Genomic DNA, 22,713 nt, shown 5'->3' on the forward strand with positions numbered 1-22,713 from the left:
GAACTTAGACTTGCGACGCTGCAACAATTTATTTACGATTCGGATGCTGATATGATATTTTTTGCAACTAGTGTTACTTGAAATTCTGTCTATTCCGGAGTTTTCTACGTTCTTTAATGTGGCTCTTGAACTATCTACTGGTACTTTGTTGTTTTACAGAAAGGGAATACCGCTGACTGATTTCGACTTCCTTGATAACGTCCGAGGACTAGGCTGCACTTTTTGTGACCTTACTTTGATTCTTCTACAAGCCCCTCCAGGGTCTGGTCGTTCCACGGATCGTGTCGCATCCCTTGGATGTTGAACTCTTCCCTCTTAAAGGATCCTTCCCTCGAGATTATCGTTCGAGAGGTTAGGCCAGTAGCTTGTGTTCGCTGGACCGCTATCCTTCTCTTCTGGAATGGTGATCAGGGCACGCCAGATATTTGCTCTGGAAAGCTTTAATGCGGTACGGCGCTGAAAGGACGAGGGATCTCGGTCGGACCCAGGAATTTTATTATTCCGTCTTCATTCAACTTCTTGACTGTACAAGACTAGCTCCCTTACGGATTAGTGATGTCCGCCATGTTAAGCCGAAACTTCTTCAGTTAAACAGGCGTCAGCTGGAGGGTCTCTGGGTGGGATCAAAAGTCCGCTCATTCCTACAGTTCCCACCTTGTATCACATTATCCGGTTGCGGACGCGTCGCAGACGAGAATGTATCACGTCCCTTACTCACACCTATGGTCACATACTGACGTCGCAACATGACATCTCCACTGCGATCTATAGTTACTTTACTCACCTTTACGATGACCGTGATACTGATACAATTGTCCCTGATAGGTTTACTCATCTCCTCGATTGCGTGGTTACTCCGGCATTAAACGATTACTTTCTAACTAACTTCAGTTGCCATAATATACAGAGTTATTATAATAAAAGTTAAAGTTTCAAACTGCTGTAGATATAACATCACTCGTCAGAGTGACGTCAAATGACAACGGAATATTATCGGAGAAGGCGGGAAACGTATGGCAGAAGAAAACTAAATAGTCACAAAATGCAGCAATAGATGACGCTGTAAGCATCATAATTTAATAGTGGTCAACTACAAATGAGAAATGAAACATACAACAATGCCTAAGGTGTACGTTCGACGTTAAGCAAACTGTACTGCTTAGTGTGTACGGGTGTACAGGTGTGATGCTGTTAGTTACGTAAGTCCACCACTACGGCAAGGTCATATGGCATCGGATTATTAATTTCCGTGCGACTGAAGCTAAACATGTTCAGTATGCTGTTTAGTATGCATGAGTAATTTCGAACAGTTAGCAAAGAAGGATGTTTCGTGGGATTTTACTCACTGTGCTCACGGGTATGTCCAATGTTCGAGCACCGAGCGAGGTGGCGCAGTGGTTAGCACACTGGACTCGCATTCGGGAGGACGACGGTTCAATCCCGTCTCCGGCCATCCTGATTTAGGTTTTCCGTGATTTCCCTAAATCGTTTCAGGCAAATGCCGGGATGGTTCCTTTGAAAGGGCACGGCCGATTTCCTTCCCAATCCTTCCCTAACCCGAGCTTGCGCTCCGTCTCTAATGACCTCGTTGTCGACGGGACGTTAAACACTAACCACCACCACCACCATCCAATGTTCGAGCAATTCTCCTTGCATTTCATGTTTGCACACCACCACCCTTCTCCTCCTGCACTGCTGTGACTACTGCTTCCACTAACGACGAATCTTTCGTTTCCTCCCTCTACCAGACTGCACACCAAAAGAACCCGTCTTTTCGAATTTTCGAATCATTTCCTCCAGACCCCACAGCAGTCACCGGACCAATGCCTTTTTTCAAACCCTTCAGTGTTCGGAACTTTTGCAGAGTGCCGTGTGAACAGTCATCATTCCTGTAATACAGCTTTACAAGCAGAGCGCGATCCTGCATTGGGACAGTCATGGCAAACGTCGCAGACGCGAAAGAAGGTTACGCCGTGTACCCGGCTTGTTTATAGTAACTTGAAATGGGTCATGCGCATGACAGGTGTTTTCATTTACGCATCCTGACACATCGAACGCCATCTATTGATCAATTTTCACACTATTTTTTTTCTTCTGCCATACGTTTTCCCCTTCTCCGATAATATTCCGTTGCAATTTGACGACATTCTGTCCAGTGGTGTTATTTCTACAGCTTTTTGAAAGTTTAACTTTAATTATAATCACCCTGTGTATTGCCTTGTTGTTGATACACCAACGGAAAAATCGCCGACACTTTTTGTACATTTTTGGCCTCTTATAGGTGATACCATTACGTCACTGGAAAATGAGGTGATCCAGGGTGGTTTGATTTCGGACCCCTCCAGGTTTGGTAAAATCATTCTAATTCCGAAGAAAACAAGAGTCCAGACATTGATAATTTCCGCGCGATCACACTACTTAATTTCCATTATAAAACTGTCACCTGGGTGTTTATTGGCCTTACGTTGAGACTGCTAGAGAGAATTCTTGCTGTCCAGTAAAGATGTGTGCCTGGGTACAGGATTTTGATTTCTGCGGTCGAATATTGTTGTCTCGGTGGCGGCAACGACTGTTGTCTCTGGAGCCTTGCATTTTGTTGATTTTAGTACGGCATTCGACAGGGTCAGTCGCGGTTTCTTGATGCAGGTGCTCAAGGCGACCGGCCTCAATCATAATGCGTGTCAGGTATTATCCAATCTTTTTACTGATATTCAGGTATCTGTCGTAGTGAATGGACAACTTACTAGCCCAGATCACCATGCGGCGGGGCTTGCCGCAGGGGAGCCCCTTCTCCATGTCGCGTTATTCTTGTCCTTAGAACCTTTGCTTCACCGTGTTGTGTCGCTGATTAATTAAGTAGCTGGAAGGTATTAGGAGAAACCCTCTCGGTATGAGAGGACGTGGATGATGTTATGGTAATGCTACGTCATGTCGATAATATGTCATTGCTCAAGGACATATTAGATTCATATTGTTTTCTCTGGGTTCCGCAAAAATGAACGGAAGTGTATCGTATTACCATTGCAGGGTTTTCAACACGCTATCATTCCACACATTCCACGGGCAACGATCGTTACTTTCCACAAATCGTTGGTAATTACCTTGGATCGTTGTCCTATGAAAATGGCTGCACTCAGTTGGCGGGAGGAGACGATTCGAATTTGACGAGAAATTCGTGATCACGAACGCCATTCCCCTAGTCTTCTTCACAAAGTGCGGATCATAGATTGCTGCATTTTGGGCAAAGTGTACCATGTTGCACAGATATTCCCTCTCCCCACGATGAAGGCGCGCAAATTGATGCTCCTGTCAGTCGTTTCCTTTGGAAATGTCATATTTTTTGACTTTGGTATCAAGTGGTTGCAAGGCCCCGTCCCATTGGAGGGTTGGCTTCAGTACTGTTTATACATCGTGTCGTTTTAAAATCTACTCGAGCAACTCATTCTCTTATAGCCCGCTTATTTAAGTGTCTTCGACTGGCCATTCTGATTCCATCTGCCGATGTTGGCCGGATCAACTATAAATTGGGGCGCTTCCTTGGATTTTATGCTACATTAAGTGTTCTGGGAGCCGACATTTTATCAGTGACAAACCTTACCACCAGTTCCTTGCTTTTTGATTGGAGAGTTCATCATCCCTCTCCCCAATTGAAATGGCTGCGCCATTGGTATCCTGAAAAACAGTGTGATTTCACATTGGCCTTCCTATCCTCCAGATGGAAGTCGCCTCATCGTGGTGTAGGGTCATTCGCAATCTGACCCCGACCACCAAACGCCTCCATTGCATTGGTCTTAATCCCACTGGTCTTTGCGACACATGTCAGCAATCTGATACATTGCCACATAAATTTGACTGTTGTGGACGAGAACACTGGCTCTTGATACGCCGACAACTGGCTTTCCTTATCCGATCAGTTGAAGCTGCGTTCTCCTACTCTGTCGGACCAAGACTAATTTGATCACATGGTTCTTCGGACACTATGCCAGCTATGTAGTAGCGCGTGACAACGATTGCGACCCCTTTCTTTTTCACCAATATATGGTGAATGCTCATTCGATGCGGCAGAGGCTTCAACGTTACTGGATGATTGGCTGATCTGGCCTTCTAACATTAACAAAAACGGCCTTGATGTGCTGGTACTGCGAACAGATGAAAGAAGGGTAAACTACAGCCGTAATTTTTCCCGACGGCTTGCATCTTTACTGTATGTTTAAATTACGATAGCATACTCTTGGGTAAAATATCACGGAGGTAAATTAGCCTTCAATTCGGATCTCCGGGCGGGGACTACTCAGGAGGAAGTCGTTATCAGGAGAAACAAAACTGGCGTTCTACAGATCGGAGTGTGGAATGTCAGATTACTTAATCTGGCAGGAAGGTTAGAAAATTTGAAAAGGGAAACGGATAGGTTAAAGTTAGATGTAGCGGGAATTAGCGAAATTCGGTGGCAGGAATAACAAGACTTCTGGTCAAGTGAATACAGGGTTATAAATACAAAATCAATTAGGGATAATACAGGAATAGGTTTAATAATGAATTAAAAAACAGGAGCTCGGGTAAGCTACTACGAAGAGCATAGCGAACGCTCTATTGTAGCCAGGACAGACACGAAACTCACGCCTACCACAGTAGTACAAGTTTATATGCCAACTAGCCCCGTGGATGATTAAAAGATGTAAGATATCTACGATGAGATAAAAGGAATTATTCTGATAGTGAATGGTGACGAAAATTCAATTGTTACGGAGAACTGGAAATCGATAGTAGGAAAAGGAACAGAAGGAAAAGTAGTAGGCGAATGCGGAATGGGGGTAAGTAATGAAAGAGGAAGCCACCGGGTAGAATTTCCCACAGACCATGACTTAATCATAGCTAACGCTTGGTTTAAGAATCCTTAAAGAAGGTTGTATACGTGGAAGAGGCCTGGAGACACTGCAAGGTTTAAGATAGAGTATATAAATACACTCCTGGAAATTGAAATAAGAACACCGTGAATTCATTGTCCCAGGAAGGGGAAACTTTATTGACGCATTCCTGGGGTCAGATACAACACATGATCACACTGACAGAACCACAGGCACATAGACACAGGCAACAGAGCATGCACAATGTCGTCACTAGTACAGTGTATATCCACCTTTCGCAGCAATGCAGGCTGCTATTCTCCCATGGAGACGATCGTAGAGATGCTGGATGTAGTCCTGTGGAACGGCTTGCCATGTCTTTTCCACCTGGCGCCTCAGTTGGACCAGCGTTTGTGCTGGACGTGCAGACCGCGTGAGACGACGCTTCATCCAGTCCCAAACATGCTCAATGGGGGACAGATCCGGAGATCTTGCTGGCCAGGGTAGTTGACTTAACCTTCTAGAGCACGTTGGGTGGCACGGGATACATGCGGACGTGCATTGTCCTGTTGGAACAGCAAGTTCCCTTGCCGGTCTAGGAATGGTAGAACGATGGGTTTGATGACGGTTTGGATGTACCGTGCACTATTCAGTGTCCCCTCGACGATCACCAGTGGTGTACGGCCAGTGTAGGAGATCGCTCCCCACACCATGATGCCGGGTGTTGGCCCTGTGTGCCTCGGTCGTATGCAGTCCTGATTGTGGCGCTCACCTGCACGGCGCCAAACACGCATACGACCATCATTGGCACCAAGGCAGAAGCGACTCTCATCGCTAAAGACGACACGTCTCCATTCGTCCCTCCATTCACGCCTGTCGCGACACCACTGGAGGCGGGCTGCACGATGTTGGGGCGTGAGCGGAAGACGGCCTAACGGTGTGCGGGACCGTAGCCCAGCTTCATGGAGACGGTTGCGAATGGTCCTCGCCGATACCCCAGGATCAACAGTGTCCCTAATTTGCTGGGAAGTGACGGTGCGGTCCCCTACGGCACTGCGTAGGATCCTACGGTCTTGGCGTGCATCCGTGCGTCGCTGCGGTCCGGTCCCAGCTCGACGGGCACGTGCACCTTCCGCCGACCACTGGCGACAATATCGATGTACTGTGGAGACCTCACGCCCCACGTGTTGAGCAATTCGGCGGTACGTCCACCCGGCCTCCCGCATGCCCACTATACGCCCTCGCTCAAAGTCCGTCAACTGCACGTACGGTTCACGTCCACGCTGTCGCGGCATGCTACCAGTGTTAAAGACTGCGATGGAGCTCCGTATGCCACGGCAAACTGGCTGACACTGACGGCGGCGGTGCACAAATGCTGCGCAGCTAGCGCCATTTGACGGCCAACACCGCGGTTCCTGGTGTGTCCGCTGTGCCGTGCGTGTGATCATTGCTTGTACAGCCCTCTCGCAGTGTCCGGAGCAAGTATGGTGGGTCTGACACACCTGTGTCAATGTGTTCTTTTTTCCATTTCCAGGAGTGTAGTAAGACAGAGATTTAGGTTCGAAATGGTTCTAATGGCACCAAGCACTATGGACTTAACATCTGAGGTCATCAGTCCCCTAGACTTAGAGAACTACTGAAACCTAACTAAGCTAAGGACATCACACACAGCCATGCCTGAGGTAGGATTCGAACCTACGACCGTAGCAGCAGCGCGCTTCCGGACTGAACCGCCTAGAACCGCTCGGCCACAGCGGATGGCAAAGATTTAGCAACCAGGTTTTAATTTGAAAGACATTTCCAGGGTTAGATGTGGACTCTGAACACAATATGTTGGTTATGAACTGTAGATTAAAATTGAAGAAACCGCAAAAACGTGGTAATTTAAGGAGATGGGATCTGGTAAAACTGAAAGAACCAGAGGTTGTAGGGAGTTTCAGAGAGAGCATTAGGGAACGATTGACAAGAAGAGGGGAAAGAAGTACAGTAGTAAAAAAAAACTTAGGTTTGAGAGATGTAATAGCGAAGGCAGCAAAGGATCACGTAGATAAAAATACGAGGGCTAGTGAAAATCTTCGGGTAACAGAAGAGATATTGAATTTAATTGGTAAAAGGAGGAAATATAAAAACGCAGTAAATGAAGCAGGCAAAAAAGAATACAAATGTCTGAAAAATGAGATCTACAGAAGTGCAAAATGGCTAAGCAGTGATGACTACGGGACAAATGTAAGGATGTAGAGGCATATATCACCAGGGGTAAGATAGACACTACCTACACGAAAATTAAAGAGACCTTTGGAGAATAGAGAACCACTTGTATGAATATCAAGAGCTCTGATGGAAAGCCAGTTCTAAGCGAAGAAGGGAAAGCAGAAAGGTGAAAGGAGTATATAGAGGGTCTGTACATGGGCGATGTACTCGAGGACTATATTATGGAAACGGAAGAGAATGTAGGTGAAGATTAAAAGGGAGATACGATACTGAGTTAAGAATTTGACAGAGCACTGAAAAACGTACGTCGATACAAGGCCCCGGGAGTAGAGAACATTCCATTAGAAATACTGATAGCCTTGGGGAGTCAGCCTTGACAAAACTCTATCATCTGGTGAGCAACATGTATGAGATAGGAAGAATGTAGTAATTCCAATCTCGAAGAAAGTAGGTCTTGACAGGTGTGAAAATTATCGAACTATCAGTTTAATAAGCGACAAATGTAAAATACTGACAACAATCTTTACAGACGAATAGAAAAACTGGTAGAAGCCAAACTTGGTGAACATCAGTTTGGATTCCGTAGAAATGTTGGAACACGTGAGGCAATACTGAATCTACGACTTATCTTAGAAAATAGATTAACGAAACGCAAACCTACGTTTCTAGCATTTGTAGACTTAGAGAAAGCTTTTGACAATGTTGACTGGAATACTCTCTTTCAAATTCTGAAGGTGTAAGGGGTAAAATACAGGGAGCGAAAGGCTATTTATAATTTGTTCAGAAGCCAGATGGCAGTTATAAGAGTCGAGGGGCATGAAAGGGAAGCAGTGGTTGGGAGGGGAGTGAGACAGGGTTGTAGCCTATCCCCGATGTTTATCAATCTGTGTATTGAGCAAGCAATAAAAGAAACATAAAAATTTGGAGTAGTAATTACAGTCCATTGAGAAGAAATAAAAAACTTTGAGGTATTCCCATGACAATGTAATTCTGTCAGAGACAGCGAAGGACACGGAAAAGCAGTTGAACGGAATGGACAGTGTCTTGAAAGAGGGATATAAGATGAACATCAACAAAATCAAAACGAGGATAATGGAATGTGGTCGAATTAAATCAGGCGATGCTGAGGAAATTTGGTTAGGAAATGAGACACTTAAAGTCGTAGATGAGTTTTGCTATTTAGGGAGCAAAATAACTGGTGATGGTCGAAGCAGAGAGGATAGAAAATGTAGACTGGCCATGGCAACAAAAGCATTGCTGAAGAAGAGCAATTTGTTAACATCGACTATAGTTTTAAGTGCCAGGCAGTGTTTTGTAAAAGCATTTGTATGGAGTGCTGCTATGTATGGATGTGAAACGTGGACGATAAATAGTTTAGACAAGAAGAGATTAAAATCTTTAGAGATGTGGTGATACAGAAGAATGCTGAAGATTGGATGGGTAGCTCACATAACTAATCAGGAGTCACTGAACAGAATTGGGGAGAAGAGGAATTTGTGGCACAACTTGACTAGGAGAAGGGATCGGTTGGTAGGACATGTTCTGAGGCATCAAGGGATCACCAAGTTAGTATTGAAGGGCAGCGTGGAGCGTAAAAATCATCGAGGGATACCAAGAGATTGATTCACTAAGCAGATTCAGAAGGATATAGGGTGCAGTAGTTACTTATAGGTGAAGAAGCTCGCACAGGATAGAGTAGCATGGAGAGCTGCATCAAACCAGTCTCTGAAATGAAGACCACAACAACAACATGTTGCACCTTGTCTTTAATCGTCAAGAAATATGGTAGCTTTTTTTTTTCTTCTCTGGACGCTTCTCTCATTGCGTTCCTCCCAGAGAAAGTATTTGTTCCTATTGAGTCCAGGAACTGTCGAATTTTTGTCTATCAGTTTTTCTTTTCAGAAATCAAATAACAACAAAAATGAAGAAGAAATTTAAAAAAATACAAAAGAAAGAAAAGTGAAATAAAAACAATCCACCCTAGTACCATGTGTATGTGAGGGAACAGTACAGTGACAGGTGTGGTAGTGGGGAGGGGTGGGGGTGGGGGAATGGACATCGTGGCCAGGATTCGACCCTTGCCCACCTAGCCTCCACCTGAGTTGAAGCTGACTGTTTGCACTAATAAAAAAAGTGTATGTCCTTGTTTACCACATTAGAAACTTTCTTAAGACAAGGACAAGCTTGTGTATCATGCCTAGCGAAAAAAATAGGTTCTAAGGGTAACGTATTTGATTATTAATCAAAACGTCCTGGTACCTGAGTTCGAACCTCGTTACTGCTTAAATTTAGAATAAAAACCATCACTAATGGCGGAGGAGAGAACTGGGAACTGTTTTGCCTTTGGGGTGAGAAACTATTTCTAAAAGTCAGAACAGTCAGCAATGCTCAAAGGCATGAGGATGCATAAGATAATGGAGACCACAGCATTAAAGACACACCAAGTGTATCCATAGGATATGTGTTCCGTAACTAAGCGTGTTGTAACGATTTCTCTATTGGTAAAAAATTCAAGACTGGTCCCCCATTTGGATCAACGGGAGGGGACTACCAACGGGCAAGTGACCACGAGAAAAAGATTGAATAACCAACGAAAGGATAACGTTCTACAAATTGAGTTGTGGAATGTCAGAAGTCTTAATGGGTTAGGAAGCTATAAAATAGGAAATGCTAAGGCTCTGTCTAGATGCAGTGGGTGTCAGTGAAGTGAAATGGAAAAATGACAAACATCTGTGCTCTGCTAGTGTAGAATAATATCAACAGCATCAGAAAACGGTGCAACGGGAGCAGGATTCGTTATGAATAGGAACGTGAGGCAGAGAGTTAGTTACTGTGAACAGTTCAGTAACATGGTCATTCTCATCAGAATCGACAGCAAACCAACACCGAAAACGTAGGTTCCTGCATACATGCCGACGTTGCAGGCCAAAGATGAAGAGACGCAGAAAGCATATGGGGATACTGATGGGTAATTTAGTACGTAAAGTGAGATAAAGGTCTAATAGCCATGGGGGACTGGGATGTGGTTGTAGGGTAAGGAGCAGAAGAAGCGGTTACGGGAGTATATGTGGTTCGTGCTAGGAATGAGAGAGGAGAAAGTAAGTTTTGCAATATATTTCACTAGTAATAGCGAATATTCTGTTCACAAATCACAAGAGGAGGAGGTGTCCGTGGAACGGACCGGGACACATACGAAGACTCCAGTTAGATTACTTCATAGTGAGGCAGAGATTACAAAATCTGGCATGGGGTCGTAAGGCGCACCCAGGAGCAGAAGTAGATTCAAATCACAATTTAGGGTTGATCAAGCGAAGGCTGACTGTTAACAGACTAATTACGAAGAATCAGTGTGCCATGAAGTGCGACATGAAAGTATTAACGATTGAAGAGATATGCTTGTAGCTCTCTGAGACTATAAACTCTGCGATAAGGAAAAGCCTAGTAAGCAGTTCAGATGAGGAAGAATGTTTAACTCAAATAAAGGCAATCACAAAAAACTGGGAAGAAAAACATAGGTATAAGGAAGGTAACAATGGATAAAAGAAGAAATACTTCAGTAGATCGACGAAAGAAGTAAGAACAAACAGGTTCAGGGAAACTGAGAAATAAAAGTCACTTAAGAATAAAATAAATGGTACGTGCACGGAAACTAGGGGGACATGGCTACCTGACAACTGTTAAGAAAGGAAAAAAAGATGCGATTGCGGGAAGGAGTGTCTCAGCATTTACAAAATAACCTTCAGTGAAACCAAATTAGAGTGCAATGTGAATTTCACTGTTAAATACAATGGAGAGAGCGGATAGGTGAAAAGATTAAACTGAAGACCTCTATGAGGATAAGGACATGTTTAATGACTTGACAGGAGTAGAAACAGGAGTCGATAGGTATGAGATAGGGGATTCAGTATTAGACTCATAACTTAATAGAGCTTTGAGCGAATAGAGCTTTGGGCGACGTGAAATCGAATAAGGCAGGAGGGATAGAATGCGTGAGATTGGCAATATACCAGCAGACTTTCACAGAAACATCATCCGCATAATTCCGAAGTCAGTAAGACCCGACAGATACGATAATTATCGTGCAATCAGCTTAATAGTTGATGCATCCAAGTTGATGACAAGAATAATATAGAGAAGAATGAAAAATAAAATCTAGGACCTGTTAGACGTCGATCATTTTGGCAGTTAGGAAAGATAAAGGCATCAGAGATGCAGTTATGACATTGCAGGTGAAACTGGAAGAAAGGCTGAGCAAAATCAAGACACGTTCATGGGATCTGTCAACATGAAAAAAGCAATCGACGATCAAACATGCTGCAAGGAGTTCGAAACTCCACGAAAAATGGGGGTAAACTTTAGGGAAAGACGGGTATTATAGAATATGCACAAGAACCAAGAGCGAACAATAACACTGGAACACCAGGAGCGAAGTGCACACATAAAAAGGTGTAAGACAGGGGTATAGTCTTTTGCCGCCACCGTTCACTCTATACATTTCTATACATCAAAATGGTTCAAATGGCTCTGAGCACTATGGGATTTAACATCTATGGTCATCAGTCCCCTAGAACTTAGAACTACTTAAACCTAACTAACCTAAGGACAGCACACAACACCCAGTCATCACGAGGCAGAGAAAATCCCTAACCCCGCCGGGAATCGAACCCGGGAACCCGGGCGCGGGAAGCGAGAACGCTACCGCACGACCACGAGCTGCAGACTTCTATTCATGAAATAAGCAATGGTGAAAATGAAGGAAAGGCTCAAGAATAGGATTAAAATTCAAGGTGAAAGGATATCAGTGGTAAGATCAGCTGATGAGATGAGATTACTACCCTCAGTGAAATTCAAGAAGAATTACAGCATCTGTTGAAAGGAATGGACCATCTGATGAATACTGAATATGGATTGAGAGTGAATCGAAGAACGGCGAAAGTAATGAGAAGCGGCAGAAATGAGAACAGCGTGAAACTTTACAACACAATTGGGGATCACAAAGTAGATGGAATTAAAGAATTCTGCTACTCAGGCAACAAAATAATCCATCATAAACGGAGCAAGGTCATAAAAAGCAGAGTCGCACTAGCAAAGAGTGCATTCTCCACCAAGAGAAGTCTATTAGCCTCAAACATGGGGCTTAGTTTTAGGAAGCAATTACTGAGAATTTACGTTTGTAGCACAGAACTGTAAGGCAGTGAAACATGAACTGTGGGATAACCGGAACAGAAGAGAATCGTACCGTTGGAGATGTGGTGCTAAAGAAGAATGCTGAAAATTTGGTGGACTGATAAAGTGAGAAATGAGAAATTTCTTTGTAGAAATCGGGAGGAAAGAAATACATGGAAAACACTGACAAGAAGAAGGGACAGTATGATTGGACATCAGTTAAGACATCAGAGAACAGCCTCTGCTGTACAAGAGGGTACTGCAAAGGGAAAAACTATAGAGGAAGGCAGTCGTTGGAATACATCCAGCAAGTAATTGGGGATGTAGGTTGCAACTACTATACTGAGATGAAGGTCATAGAAAGCAGAGTCGCACTAGCAAAGAGTGCGTTCTCGACCGAGAGAAGCCTTCACAACATCCAGTATGGTTACGTTCACAAGTATCTGCTTTTCCTATAAGGAGCAAAAGCGGTTGTGCTTATTTTTCATTCACCAGAAAACGAAAAACTTTTGATGAAATGTGGCAAGGAAGTCCCATATTTAGACTCCAAATCTATGTTGTCCCGATCAATTATCTCTGCCGCATAGCTCCTTGTCTGACACATCACCCATCTTTTGTCACTGAAAATTTTACCCAACAGCATATCTTGATCTGTCTACAGGAATGCGTCAAGAATCAAATCTGTACGTTCTCTATGTCCTCTTCAAAGCTGAAATACACCAGCCAGCTGCTCTGTCAGCTCCATGATGCCGACAACATTGTCTTCCTTACCCCAAACCAGACTTCCAAGTTTCCTTAGTTCTCTCCGAAACTTCACCTCTTGGTGTAGCCCCTGCTGCATCAAAATCATTTATGTTAGAAACACAGTCAGTTTTGGTGGTAACTACTGCCAGTCATTTCTCTCACCCTGTCTCCCACCGTACCACACACAAAGATGCCTCCCTGGTGGCATCCGATTCGAAGGTAAGCTGGTTCAAATCCAGGTAGTGTAAGATATTTCCAACGCTAGTATTTCCCCAGTAAAGGGATGGGGCTGGAAGTACTAAGTTTCCCATCACCACCTCTTCCGTCAGTGTCCTAGATTAAATTATATCTCCTCAGTGTCTTATGCCATGTGGGCCTGTGACGCTGTTGAAGGTGACATGTGTGGTGTCATGCCTGCGGCAAATCCTTAATCAGCCTCCGCAGACGTGCTGTATTTCTAAGTGGCATCGTCAGTCGCCAATGATAAAGAAGCAGTAAGGCACTCTTCCCACAGCCACGAGGCACCATGCGGGACGAGTGTTTCCTGTTCTGCCGGTGTCTGGTAAGAGATCTGTCGGAGTCCACTCTGAGTACTGTTCTGTCTACGAGTGTATGGGAGTTCCATCACGAGTGCAGATAAGCGACGAAGTTCCACTTCTGCCTTCAGAGGGCAGTGTCATCGTAACATTGCTCAGTCAAACCTAGTCCCGGCATGCAGGTACAGAAATGTCAAGGACCATCAACAGTCACGTATCCGTCACGGCTGCAGTAAACGTTCAGTGTTCATTAGCTGCAGACTCATACTGTAATGCTACTCAGTGTTTTCAGCTACTCATGTGTAAATGAATCTCAATTAATACCACACGTGCCCCCAAAGCCACAGCAGCGAGAAGCTAAAACCCAGTATATCGCTTTTGAATCAGTAAGGCGTTCTGCTCATTGACTGTTTCATTTATTTGCTTGTAAACGTAGGACGCAAAAACATGTCTCTCAATTGCGGACGTTAAGCTGTTAACGCATCCATTACAGCCACTTACATTCAACAGATACATTATAGTCACAATTCTCGCATAATACAAGGTTAGTGCCCAATGTACGAGGAGGAAGATAAGCGTTTTTAGTTGGGTGGCAGACCTGCCCTCCACTTCTCCCAGCCAACATGGACAGACGATTCTCACGCTCTTCCTAATATCTTGGACTAATCAAACATCCCCAGCCTATAACAGACTCGAATTAAGACAACAGCAAATTGGCCGTATGTGGAAATCCCATAATTCAACCATCCCTTATACGTAGGAAAACCCACTGAACGAGGCGATGCTGTTGTACAACGGTGGCTTAAAAACCATTTTTCCATCAAAATTAATTTCCCTGTATGTCCCTAAACGGCTTAATGTTAATGATACGACGGTTCCTTTGGAGGTACACAGGGACCTACTTCCCCGCTCGTCCCAATTTCGGTTGATGCTCTGTCATCAACAGGACGTTAGCCCATAATTTCGTTTCTTCCTTCGTTTTTCCAAAACCTTTAACTGTCCCAGCCTTACTTCCACCAACATAGCTTGGATATCTGTAGCCCTAAGAATTGACCTTACAGATCTAGGACTCCATGCACTCTGTATCATCTTTCCCCTCTCAAACGCAATACTTACTAGCTAATTAGATTGCCCTCTCTTCTGAAGTTCCGCAAACTTTCTCACAAACTCTGTACAATCCATAAACGTCTGGTTCAAAACCATATTTTTCTCCTCAGTCGTCTGCATACCTGGGCCTCTTCTGCGCCTATACCAACATGTTACACCCTCCTCCAACCATCCCCTTTCCATATCCTGTTCAATGAAAAGTTAGCTGGCTGATTCTGCTAATATCATAGCAACATCCTAGCTTCTATACATTCTCCCTAGATGAAGGCTTCCAGTTCCAGTTTCCTGACCACTACAATCCCTCCTTCACACTTCCCTTTTACACACAGCTTGTGAGTTGAATTTCCCAGTCGACTCCCACATCATGTAATTCACACACCCTTCCTAGCCCACACCTCCCTCATACTAAGTTACCCTCTTAGTAGTTATTGGGACCGGCCTCCCAATGATTTGCCAGAAGCACTAGCTTCATCTTCACCATAGCACCATCATCAACATCCACGTCTGTATGTTTTTTAAATTTATTTGAAACCTTCCATTTTATTCGTTCTGTCTATTAAAAATATACAGGTATTTTGAACGTCAATAGTCTGAAGAGAAACAACATATTTGCAGCTTGACCAGCACCCCATCGTGTGGTGGGAGTGAAATGAATAATAAAGAAAATGAATTGTCAACGTCAAAGTCGTGTTTTCGGCCTTTCACAGAATCTACCTGTGTATAAGTATCTTTTGGAACCTGTTCATCCTACTGGGTCTACGCTTGCGCTCAACGTGCCAGTGAACTATCTATAGTGGATGGTGTATGGTGTATCAGTAGCATTTTTCTTTGAGTTGCATTCTGAACTTGAATGGTGCTCGAGAAAAACGACGATGAGGACTTCTCAGAGTGTAGCAGGTAACGAAGATCTCAAGCTGAATATTGGTTTGGTCACTGCAGTGCTTCGCCAGCCATGGTGCTACTGCTGGTAGTGGTCACTGGCCATCTTCCTACATTTGAAGTGGCCGACCCAGTTAATTGTTGTGAGACTCGGTGCATTATTGCGTCTCCGAACCAGGCTGCAGTTCCGACATTTTCGACTTCGATGAATCAGTGTCGCAGGTGGAAGAAGTGATAAGTAACAGAAGAAATGTCAGGAGGAATCCCTGAATCCCAGATCTCTGGAATTGTAATCCCACCTTCATCCACTCAGAATCCGAGCAAGATATGTCCGAATTGCAATAATTATTGTTGCGTTATTCTTATTACACAAGGAGTATGAGAGATACAGTAATACTTTTCCATTGCTCTGCTTGCTTTTTTGAATTTATGCTAACAGAATATTAAGAGTACATTGTGGTACATTGTGGTAAAAGATATTTCCTGAGTCGTCAGCTACTGGAGTTTATTATGCTTTTCCTCGACAACCTCGCACTGACGAAACAAACTGGTGACGCATCTGCTCCATCACTTCTCTTAACTCTGCGTGATGGGGTCACTAGGTTATTGGAAAAAACTGAAACATCATAAAGACGGGAGTTCGGCCTACATCGTCTTTCTTTGTACAGCACGACCGTAAGTCCCCGAGTGCTTAGGTCAAAACAATGTGTTCTATATTTAAGTGCTTAGACATAAAAACTACGTATCCAGCGCATCAGTATAGGAACGATCACGCCTTACAAAGAGATCTATGTGTCTATATATCTTCCTTGATATGTAGAGGATTCGAAAGGCTTCCTCAACACTTACGTTCAATTTTCTATTAATCTTGTAGCGTTGAGCCACATGGGACTTAATTATTCCTCATATTGAGATGCTGGCGCGATAAGGTCCGAAATTTGTCTTGGCCATTTCCAAGGGTTGTTGACATGGGAATTCGTGGTCACCATTTTAATGTGGCTTGAAATGTCCCTCACCCGATCCGATGCCACGATGTTCGTAAAGTAACTCACGCACTTGAGTAGCAAAACGTACTCAATCTTCGTCCTGTTGTAACCACACACGATCCGTGACTGCCTTGTCATCACACTGAGGTACTAAACACTTCTGCTGGACAGTCAAATGTAAGTGCCCATTCACGTATGCTTCAAAAAAGAAGTGGTCCAACCAGGTATCGTGAGTCCACCCTGGCCCACATAACATGAGGTTGGTTCCTTTACTACTCTTGCGGATAATGAGGTTTTTCCCGAGACCAGAAAACAATGTTTCACTTGTGCAAACTGCGAAAAATCGCACATTTATTAGAAAACTATGCTCTTAAGCGAGGCTTGGCAGACTTTGTCACAACGATGTACGGTAGGATGAAACTTGTTGCTCCATATTTTTGTCAGATAACTCAGTAACAAACTACCGCCTAAATCCTTTCGTGCGGTCGTGCATTGTTTACCGCCATACTTGAAGTCCCACTGCAATTTTGGACAGGGCTTTCATTGGAGACTGCTCAGTTGATTAAGAGTTTCCTCTCACGTTTTATTGCTTCCAATACGTGGCATGTCTTTGAGACTGTCTGAAAAAAGGAAGAAAAAAAAAAAGAAAAACATTTCTCTCAATCAGGCAGAGCTGCTGTACGAGGTGGACGGTGGCAAATGATCTCGTCCTCTCTTTCACAGTTTTTCCTAGCAGTGGATGTTCATGCCCCCACAGACACTCCACTTATCTCTGCTTTAAAATGTAACCGTTTGCCGACCGGAGTGGCCGAGCGTTTCTAGGCGCTACAGTCTGGAATCGCGCGACCGCTACGGTAGCAGGTTCGAATCCTGCCTCGGGCATGGATGTGTGTGAAGTCCGTAGGTTAGTTAGGTTTAAGTAGTTCTAAGCTCTAGGGGACTGATGACCAAAGCAGTTAAGTCCCATAGTGCTCAGAGCCATTTGAACAATTTTGTAACCATTTGACAATTGATCCACAACTCAAAGAGTACAGTACAAAATAATACAATGTTTTTGTCGGCTTCAAAGCAGAGGTATCAATAAAACCTATTTATTTCCTCAAATGATCTAAGTCAAGAGCGATGCAGGGTTTTCTTGGAAACCCCGCAGATGAAATAGACTTGCATATTATTCACTCAATGAAACTCTGATATCTGTCTTTCTCAGTACTCTTAATTTGTGTTGACATGCCGCCTTACGTTATTCCGGATAGTGAACACTGGATATTTGTTGGTTGTGACCATTTCTAATCACTGATCCTCGACGATTTAGGTAAACAACGCCCAATCATATCATCCAGTGGACACTTTCAGTTCAGCTACGTTTAGTGTATGAGCATGACCTACTTACTGTAATTTTTTTTGCAGATGAGGAGTGGCAGCTGGAGGACAGAAGCAACATTACGCTCTCGGTGGATACTAACTGCATGCACCTGTTGGCGAACGCCCTGGACCACCCCACGTGTCCGCTGGAAGACCTGCAATTGGAAGCCGTTAAGCAGTCCGAGCAGTGCCGTGTGCAGCTGTGGGACGACATGGTTCAGAGGTCGCCCGACATACCTGTGACCAGCTACCTGGCTTACACGCAAAGGGCAAACGTCAACCTCTGTTTGCTGGCCTGGATGGCAGTCACTTCATTCAGCATTTGTCAGGACATCCCATTTAGTATGATACAATCCGTGCACGATGCTCGCTGCTATTTCGATTGTCCTGACGACCAATCGTGTCTGGAATCTAACGCTACAGATGCCATCTGCGCTGTTTCCAGAGCTATTCTGTTGCTGAAGTGTCGCGACTTTTCCTCGTTTAAGCCTCCAGAGAAGTGTGGCGTCAGACTTTACCCAGATGAATCGTACTCAGTGATGTTTAATATAACGAACCTTTTTGGCCGCGAAGAACATCAAAAGCCAACAGAAATAGCTCTGAACTACAAAAACAGTTTAATCAGCGCCACCTTGAAATACAAGGATTTCAAAATAGACCGCTTAAAGCCTTTAGAAATCTCATTTATATCGGTAAATATTATTTTCCGCTTTTTGACTGCCGCAGTATATTTGTACCTTCCCAACTTACGTAATTTGCCAGGAAAGATATTTTTGGCGTTTCAGATAACCGGTATAATCCAGATTCTGTGTTCTGAGGTCGTGTATCGTATGGCTGGTTTCCCTGACTTATCTACAGCAGTGCTGATCGATAGCGCCCTCACACTTCTCAGCTGTATCTGGCTAAACTCATTCTGCTACCAAATGTATGCTTGTGTTCGTCACCTTAAGCTTCCTAACGACCTACTGCCTGCCGAAGTAACGAAGGTATTCCGTCTTCAGGTGCTGTGTGCACTAATACCATGGAGTTTAGCATGTGCAGCAACTTCTGCTTTGGAAAAGGTTAACAAATATTATCTGATGTACAGTCGGATAATATTCCTCGTAGGGATTTCACTCTCAGTAGCTTTGAATTTGGTTTTTATTGGACTGGTGGGATACATTTACTTACGTAATAAGAAATCCATGACTCGACTCAGAATCTACAGTAACAAAAAATATGGCTCAAAAAAAGAAATCGTTTTTATGTTGGTTAAGAGTGTGTTCTTGAGCGGGATAGGTGTGATTATTAGGATAGGATTTCATCAGGCACAAGGAGTAGCACAGTTTGTGTACTATGTACACATAACTACGATGATGCAGGGACCACTCCTGTTCGTATTTTTCATTTGCAACGGTACAACGCTACCTGTACTCAAGAATAGGTTACTAGCGTGGCTGAACCCAAACATCACCATTCCAGAGCATGAGCTGTGTTCGGCAGCTGAGAGAAATCTGGAAAGGAGGAGAAATGAACATTCTCTGGCTGCGAGACCCACGTTGTAGTCTCCATGAGTGTTCATCTCTTCATTGTAGACCATGCTAAGGCCTGTGATTAGCTATAAATATAGAATCTGTCTGAAGTGACAAAATTAACAGCGTCCGCTAACAAATAACAAGTGACTCGGTTTTCTAATTTACCCTTTATATAAAATCATGTGCTTATTTGAACATGGTAGCATCTGTTTGTGTATAGTAAAGGACTCTAGTAATTAATTAGTTGTGTGAAATATAACCCGAAGTGAATGCAAAGTGTTAAAGGACGATGTTCCACGAGACTAGAGTAATGGCGTCTATGAGTCGGGATGTTGACTTGATGAGTGAGAGATACATGAAGGTACTGTAGCGTACGTTAAAAAGTAATGTGTAATCTGTGTGCTAGTCTTAAACAGGGAAGAACATTATGTAAAAAGGCATTTATACAAACAGTATTCTGATATGAAGGACTTGTGCCGGAATTTGAACTATAAGGGCTTATGTTCTTCCTGAAGTTAAACTATAATGGAATATTATGTACAGCTTACACCGAGGTGAGGAAGTCATGGGATGCTTTACAATATCGTGCCGTACCTCCTTTTATCCGGCATAGTGCAGCAACTTGCGTGGCATGAACTCAACAAGTCTTGGGAAGTACACTGCAGAAATGATGAGTAATATTGCGTCTACAGCCGTCCATAACTGCAGAAGTGTTGGCAGTGCAGGATTTTGTGCACAAACAGACCTCTCCATGATGTCCCAAACATGTTCAATGGGATTCACGTCGGGCGATGTGGGTGGCTAAATCATTCGCTAGAAATGTCCAGAACTTTCCTTAAACCAGTCGTCAACAAATGTGACCCGGTGACGTGGCGCACTGTCATCCATGTAAATTGCATCGTTGTTTGCGAACATGAAGTCCACGAATGGCTGTAGATGGTCTCCATGTAGTCGAACACAACCATGTCCCATGTACACACAGCCCATACCATTATGAAGACACAAACAGTATTCACCGTGCCTTGTTGACAACTTGGGACCATGGCATCGTGGGGTTTGCGCATCCTCGAACCCTACCATCAGCTCTTACGAACTGAAATCGGGACTCATCTGATCAGGCCACGGTATGGCAGTCGTCTACAATCCAACCCAAATGGTCACGAACCCAAGAGAGGCTGTACAGACGATGTCGTTCTATTAATAAAGTCAATCGCTGCACTGTCTTAACGCATATGTTTATCATCCGTCCTACATTCTTTTCTGCGATTTTTTCAAGCCCTTTCGCTTGTCTTTTAGCACTGTAACTCTACACAAAACCGTGCGAGGTAGAGCAGTGGTTAGCACACTGGACTCGAATTCGGGAGGATGACGGTTCAATCCCGCGTCCGGCCATCCTGATTTAGGTTTTCCGTGATTTCCCTAAATCGTTTCAGGCAAATGCCGGGATAGTTCCTTTGAAAGGGCACAGCCGACTTCCATCCCTGCCCTTCCCTAATCCAATGAGACCGATGACCTCGCAGTTTGGTCACTTCCCCCAAACAACCCAACGAACTCCTATGCAAACGTCGCTGCTCTCGGTCCTTAAGTGAAGGTCGCTGGCCATAGCCTTGTCTATGGTGAGAGGCAATGCCTGAAATTTGCTACTCTCGGTACACTATCGACACTGCGAATCTTGGAATTGTTGAATTCCCAAACGATCTCCGAAACAGAATGTCCCATGCCTCTAGCTCTAATTACCATTCCGCTTTCAACGTCTTTTAATCCCAATCGTGCTGCTGCAATCACGTCGGAAACGTTTACACATGAATCACCTAAGTAGCGCCAATGCACTGCCCTTTTTTTACCTTGCGTACGCGCTGCTACCGTCATCTGGGCAAGTGCGATACTGCTACCCATGACTTTGTCACCTCAGTGAAGTGTGACATGTTATCAATAAAATATCTCACATTTGTCCAAATAAAAACTGAGTGAGAGAGTTATGAAAATGAAACTTGTGTCAATGAGAATTTATTATCCATCCCAAATAAATACCTTGCCATAAACAGTACAACATATATCTGATTTACCGACCACTCATAATCTTAATAGCAAGTTTCGATACGGAGGAGTTGCCGTATTGGACGCAGTGGAACCGCAGATCATAACGTCATTCGCCATCTTCTTACGTCACAAGGTAGGTGTCAGGTGGATCTTATGACAACAGAGCTGAACGACACTGAGACTCGCTGAACCGTTCCTTCTGTCCATTCTTTGGAGCTTCTGCAGCGTCACGCAGTCACATTCGGGGCCGCCGCCAGACTCCAAAACACTCTAGGTGATGTGCGGAATGCTAAACAGATTATGTGACGAACTGCCTTGAGGATTTAGGTGGAAACGTTTACTGGCACGCTCGCATGAGTTTTCTAGACTGCTATACATGTAAAATAAGTGCAAAATAAGGAGGATGAGAAAAGAATACCTACCGCCTGCTGCAGGAAACTGGCTGCGGTGACTACAAAATTGAAAACTTCAGTCGACGTTGGTGGGCAGAAATGATTGTTTACAATGTGTGCACCCAGAGTGCAGCGTCGTGACCCACGACTATTTTAATTGCAAATCACAACTAACACGAGAGACAATATCACATGTTGTAAAGATTCAGTAGGTACTCGTGAGTAGCTTGAGCCTCATGCGCCACCTACCGACTTTGGAACTAGATGGTCAGGAAACGTGGGGAGGCGAGGTCTACAGAGGTATACACTGTGGGCCACCTAAGGTTAAAGTCCTGGACCATTATGTACATGTAGAAAGATTCCGAGTAGGATCTCTGGCGGACAGAAGTAAGTCAATGTGGTTCTGTAGCGACGGAATATTCCTAAAACACCGACAAGTAGGCTAGGGAAAGCTGCACTTACATAGGAACGTCCTTTGAATGGTGTACGAAAGGGAAGCCACACGCCGTAGAATGTCAGTATCGAATTAGTACTCACGCAGTAGTCAACGAGCACCCAGCGACACGCCATTGTGCAGTGACGCCTAGCAATAGCTACTGATGCGGCAGTGGAACCCTCAGCTACGAGATGACGGTAATGTTCTGGTGGACACAGAGACAACTGTTAGATAAGTAGCACTTTATGTTTTTGTTTTCATTGAAATATCGCTGAACGGAGACTACCAGGATTTGACAGTTAATAGCAGGAACAAGACACTGATTGCTGCTTGTCCCCTGTAACCTCAATGTCTGTTAAGGACCCAACGACCATTAGTGACTTAGATCAAGGACCAGTGATCGAATATTTAGACAAAGGGCCCAGTGATCGATAATTTAGGCTAAGGTCCCATTGAGTGAATAGTTAGACCAATGGGCCAATGATTCAGTAGTTAG

The 22,713-nt window shown here is 44.1% G+C and overlaps 1 protein-coding gene across 1 annotated transcript in view; it reads left to right on the top strand.

The window, feature by feature from the left end:
• The window catches only part of LOC124777392, a 102,881-nt gene extending 82,128 nt beyond the window's left edge, over positions 1-20,753 (top strand). Inside the window, exon 6 of the mRNA XM_047252784.1 lies at positions 17,881-20,753. Within this exon, the coding sequence (XP_047108740.1) occupies positions 17,881-19,379 (1,499 nt within the window). The 3' untranslated portion in view covers positions 19,380-20,753. The remainder of the gene's footprint in view (positions 1-17,880) is intronic.
• The last annotated feature ends 1,960 nt before the right edge of the window (positions 20,754-22,713 follow it).

The sequence above is a fragment of the Schistocerca piceifrons genome, chromosome 2, assembly GCF_021461385.2.
Source record: "Schistocerca piceifrons isolate TAMUIC-IGC-003096 chromosome 2, iqSchPice1.1, whole genome shotgun sequence".
Taxonomy (NCBI): Eukaryota; Metazoa; Arthropoda; class Insecta; order Orthoptera; family Acrididae; genus Schistocerca; species Schistocerca piceifrons.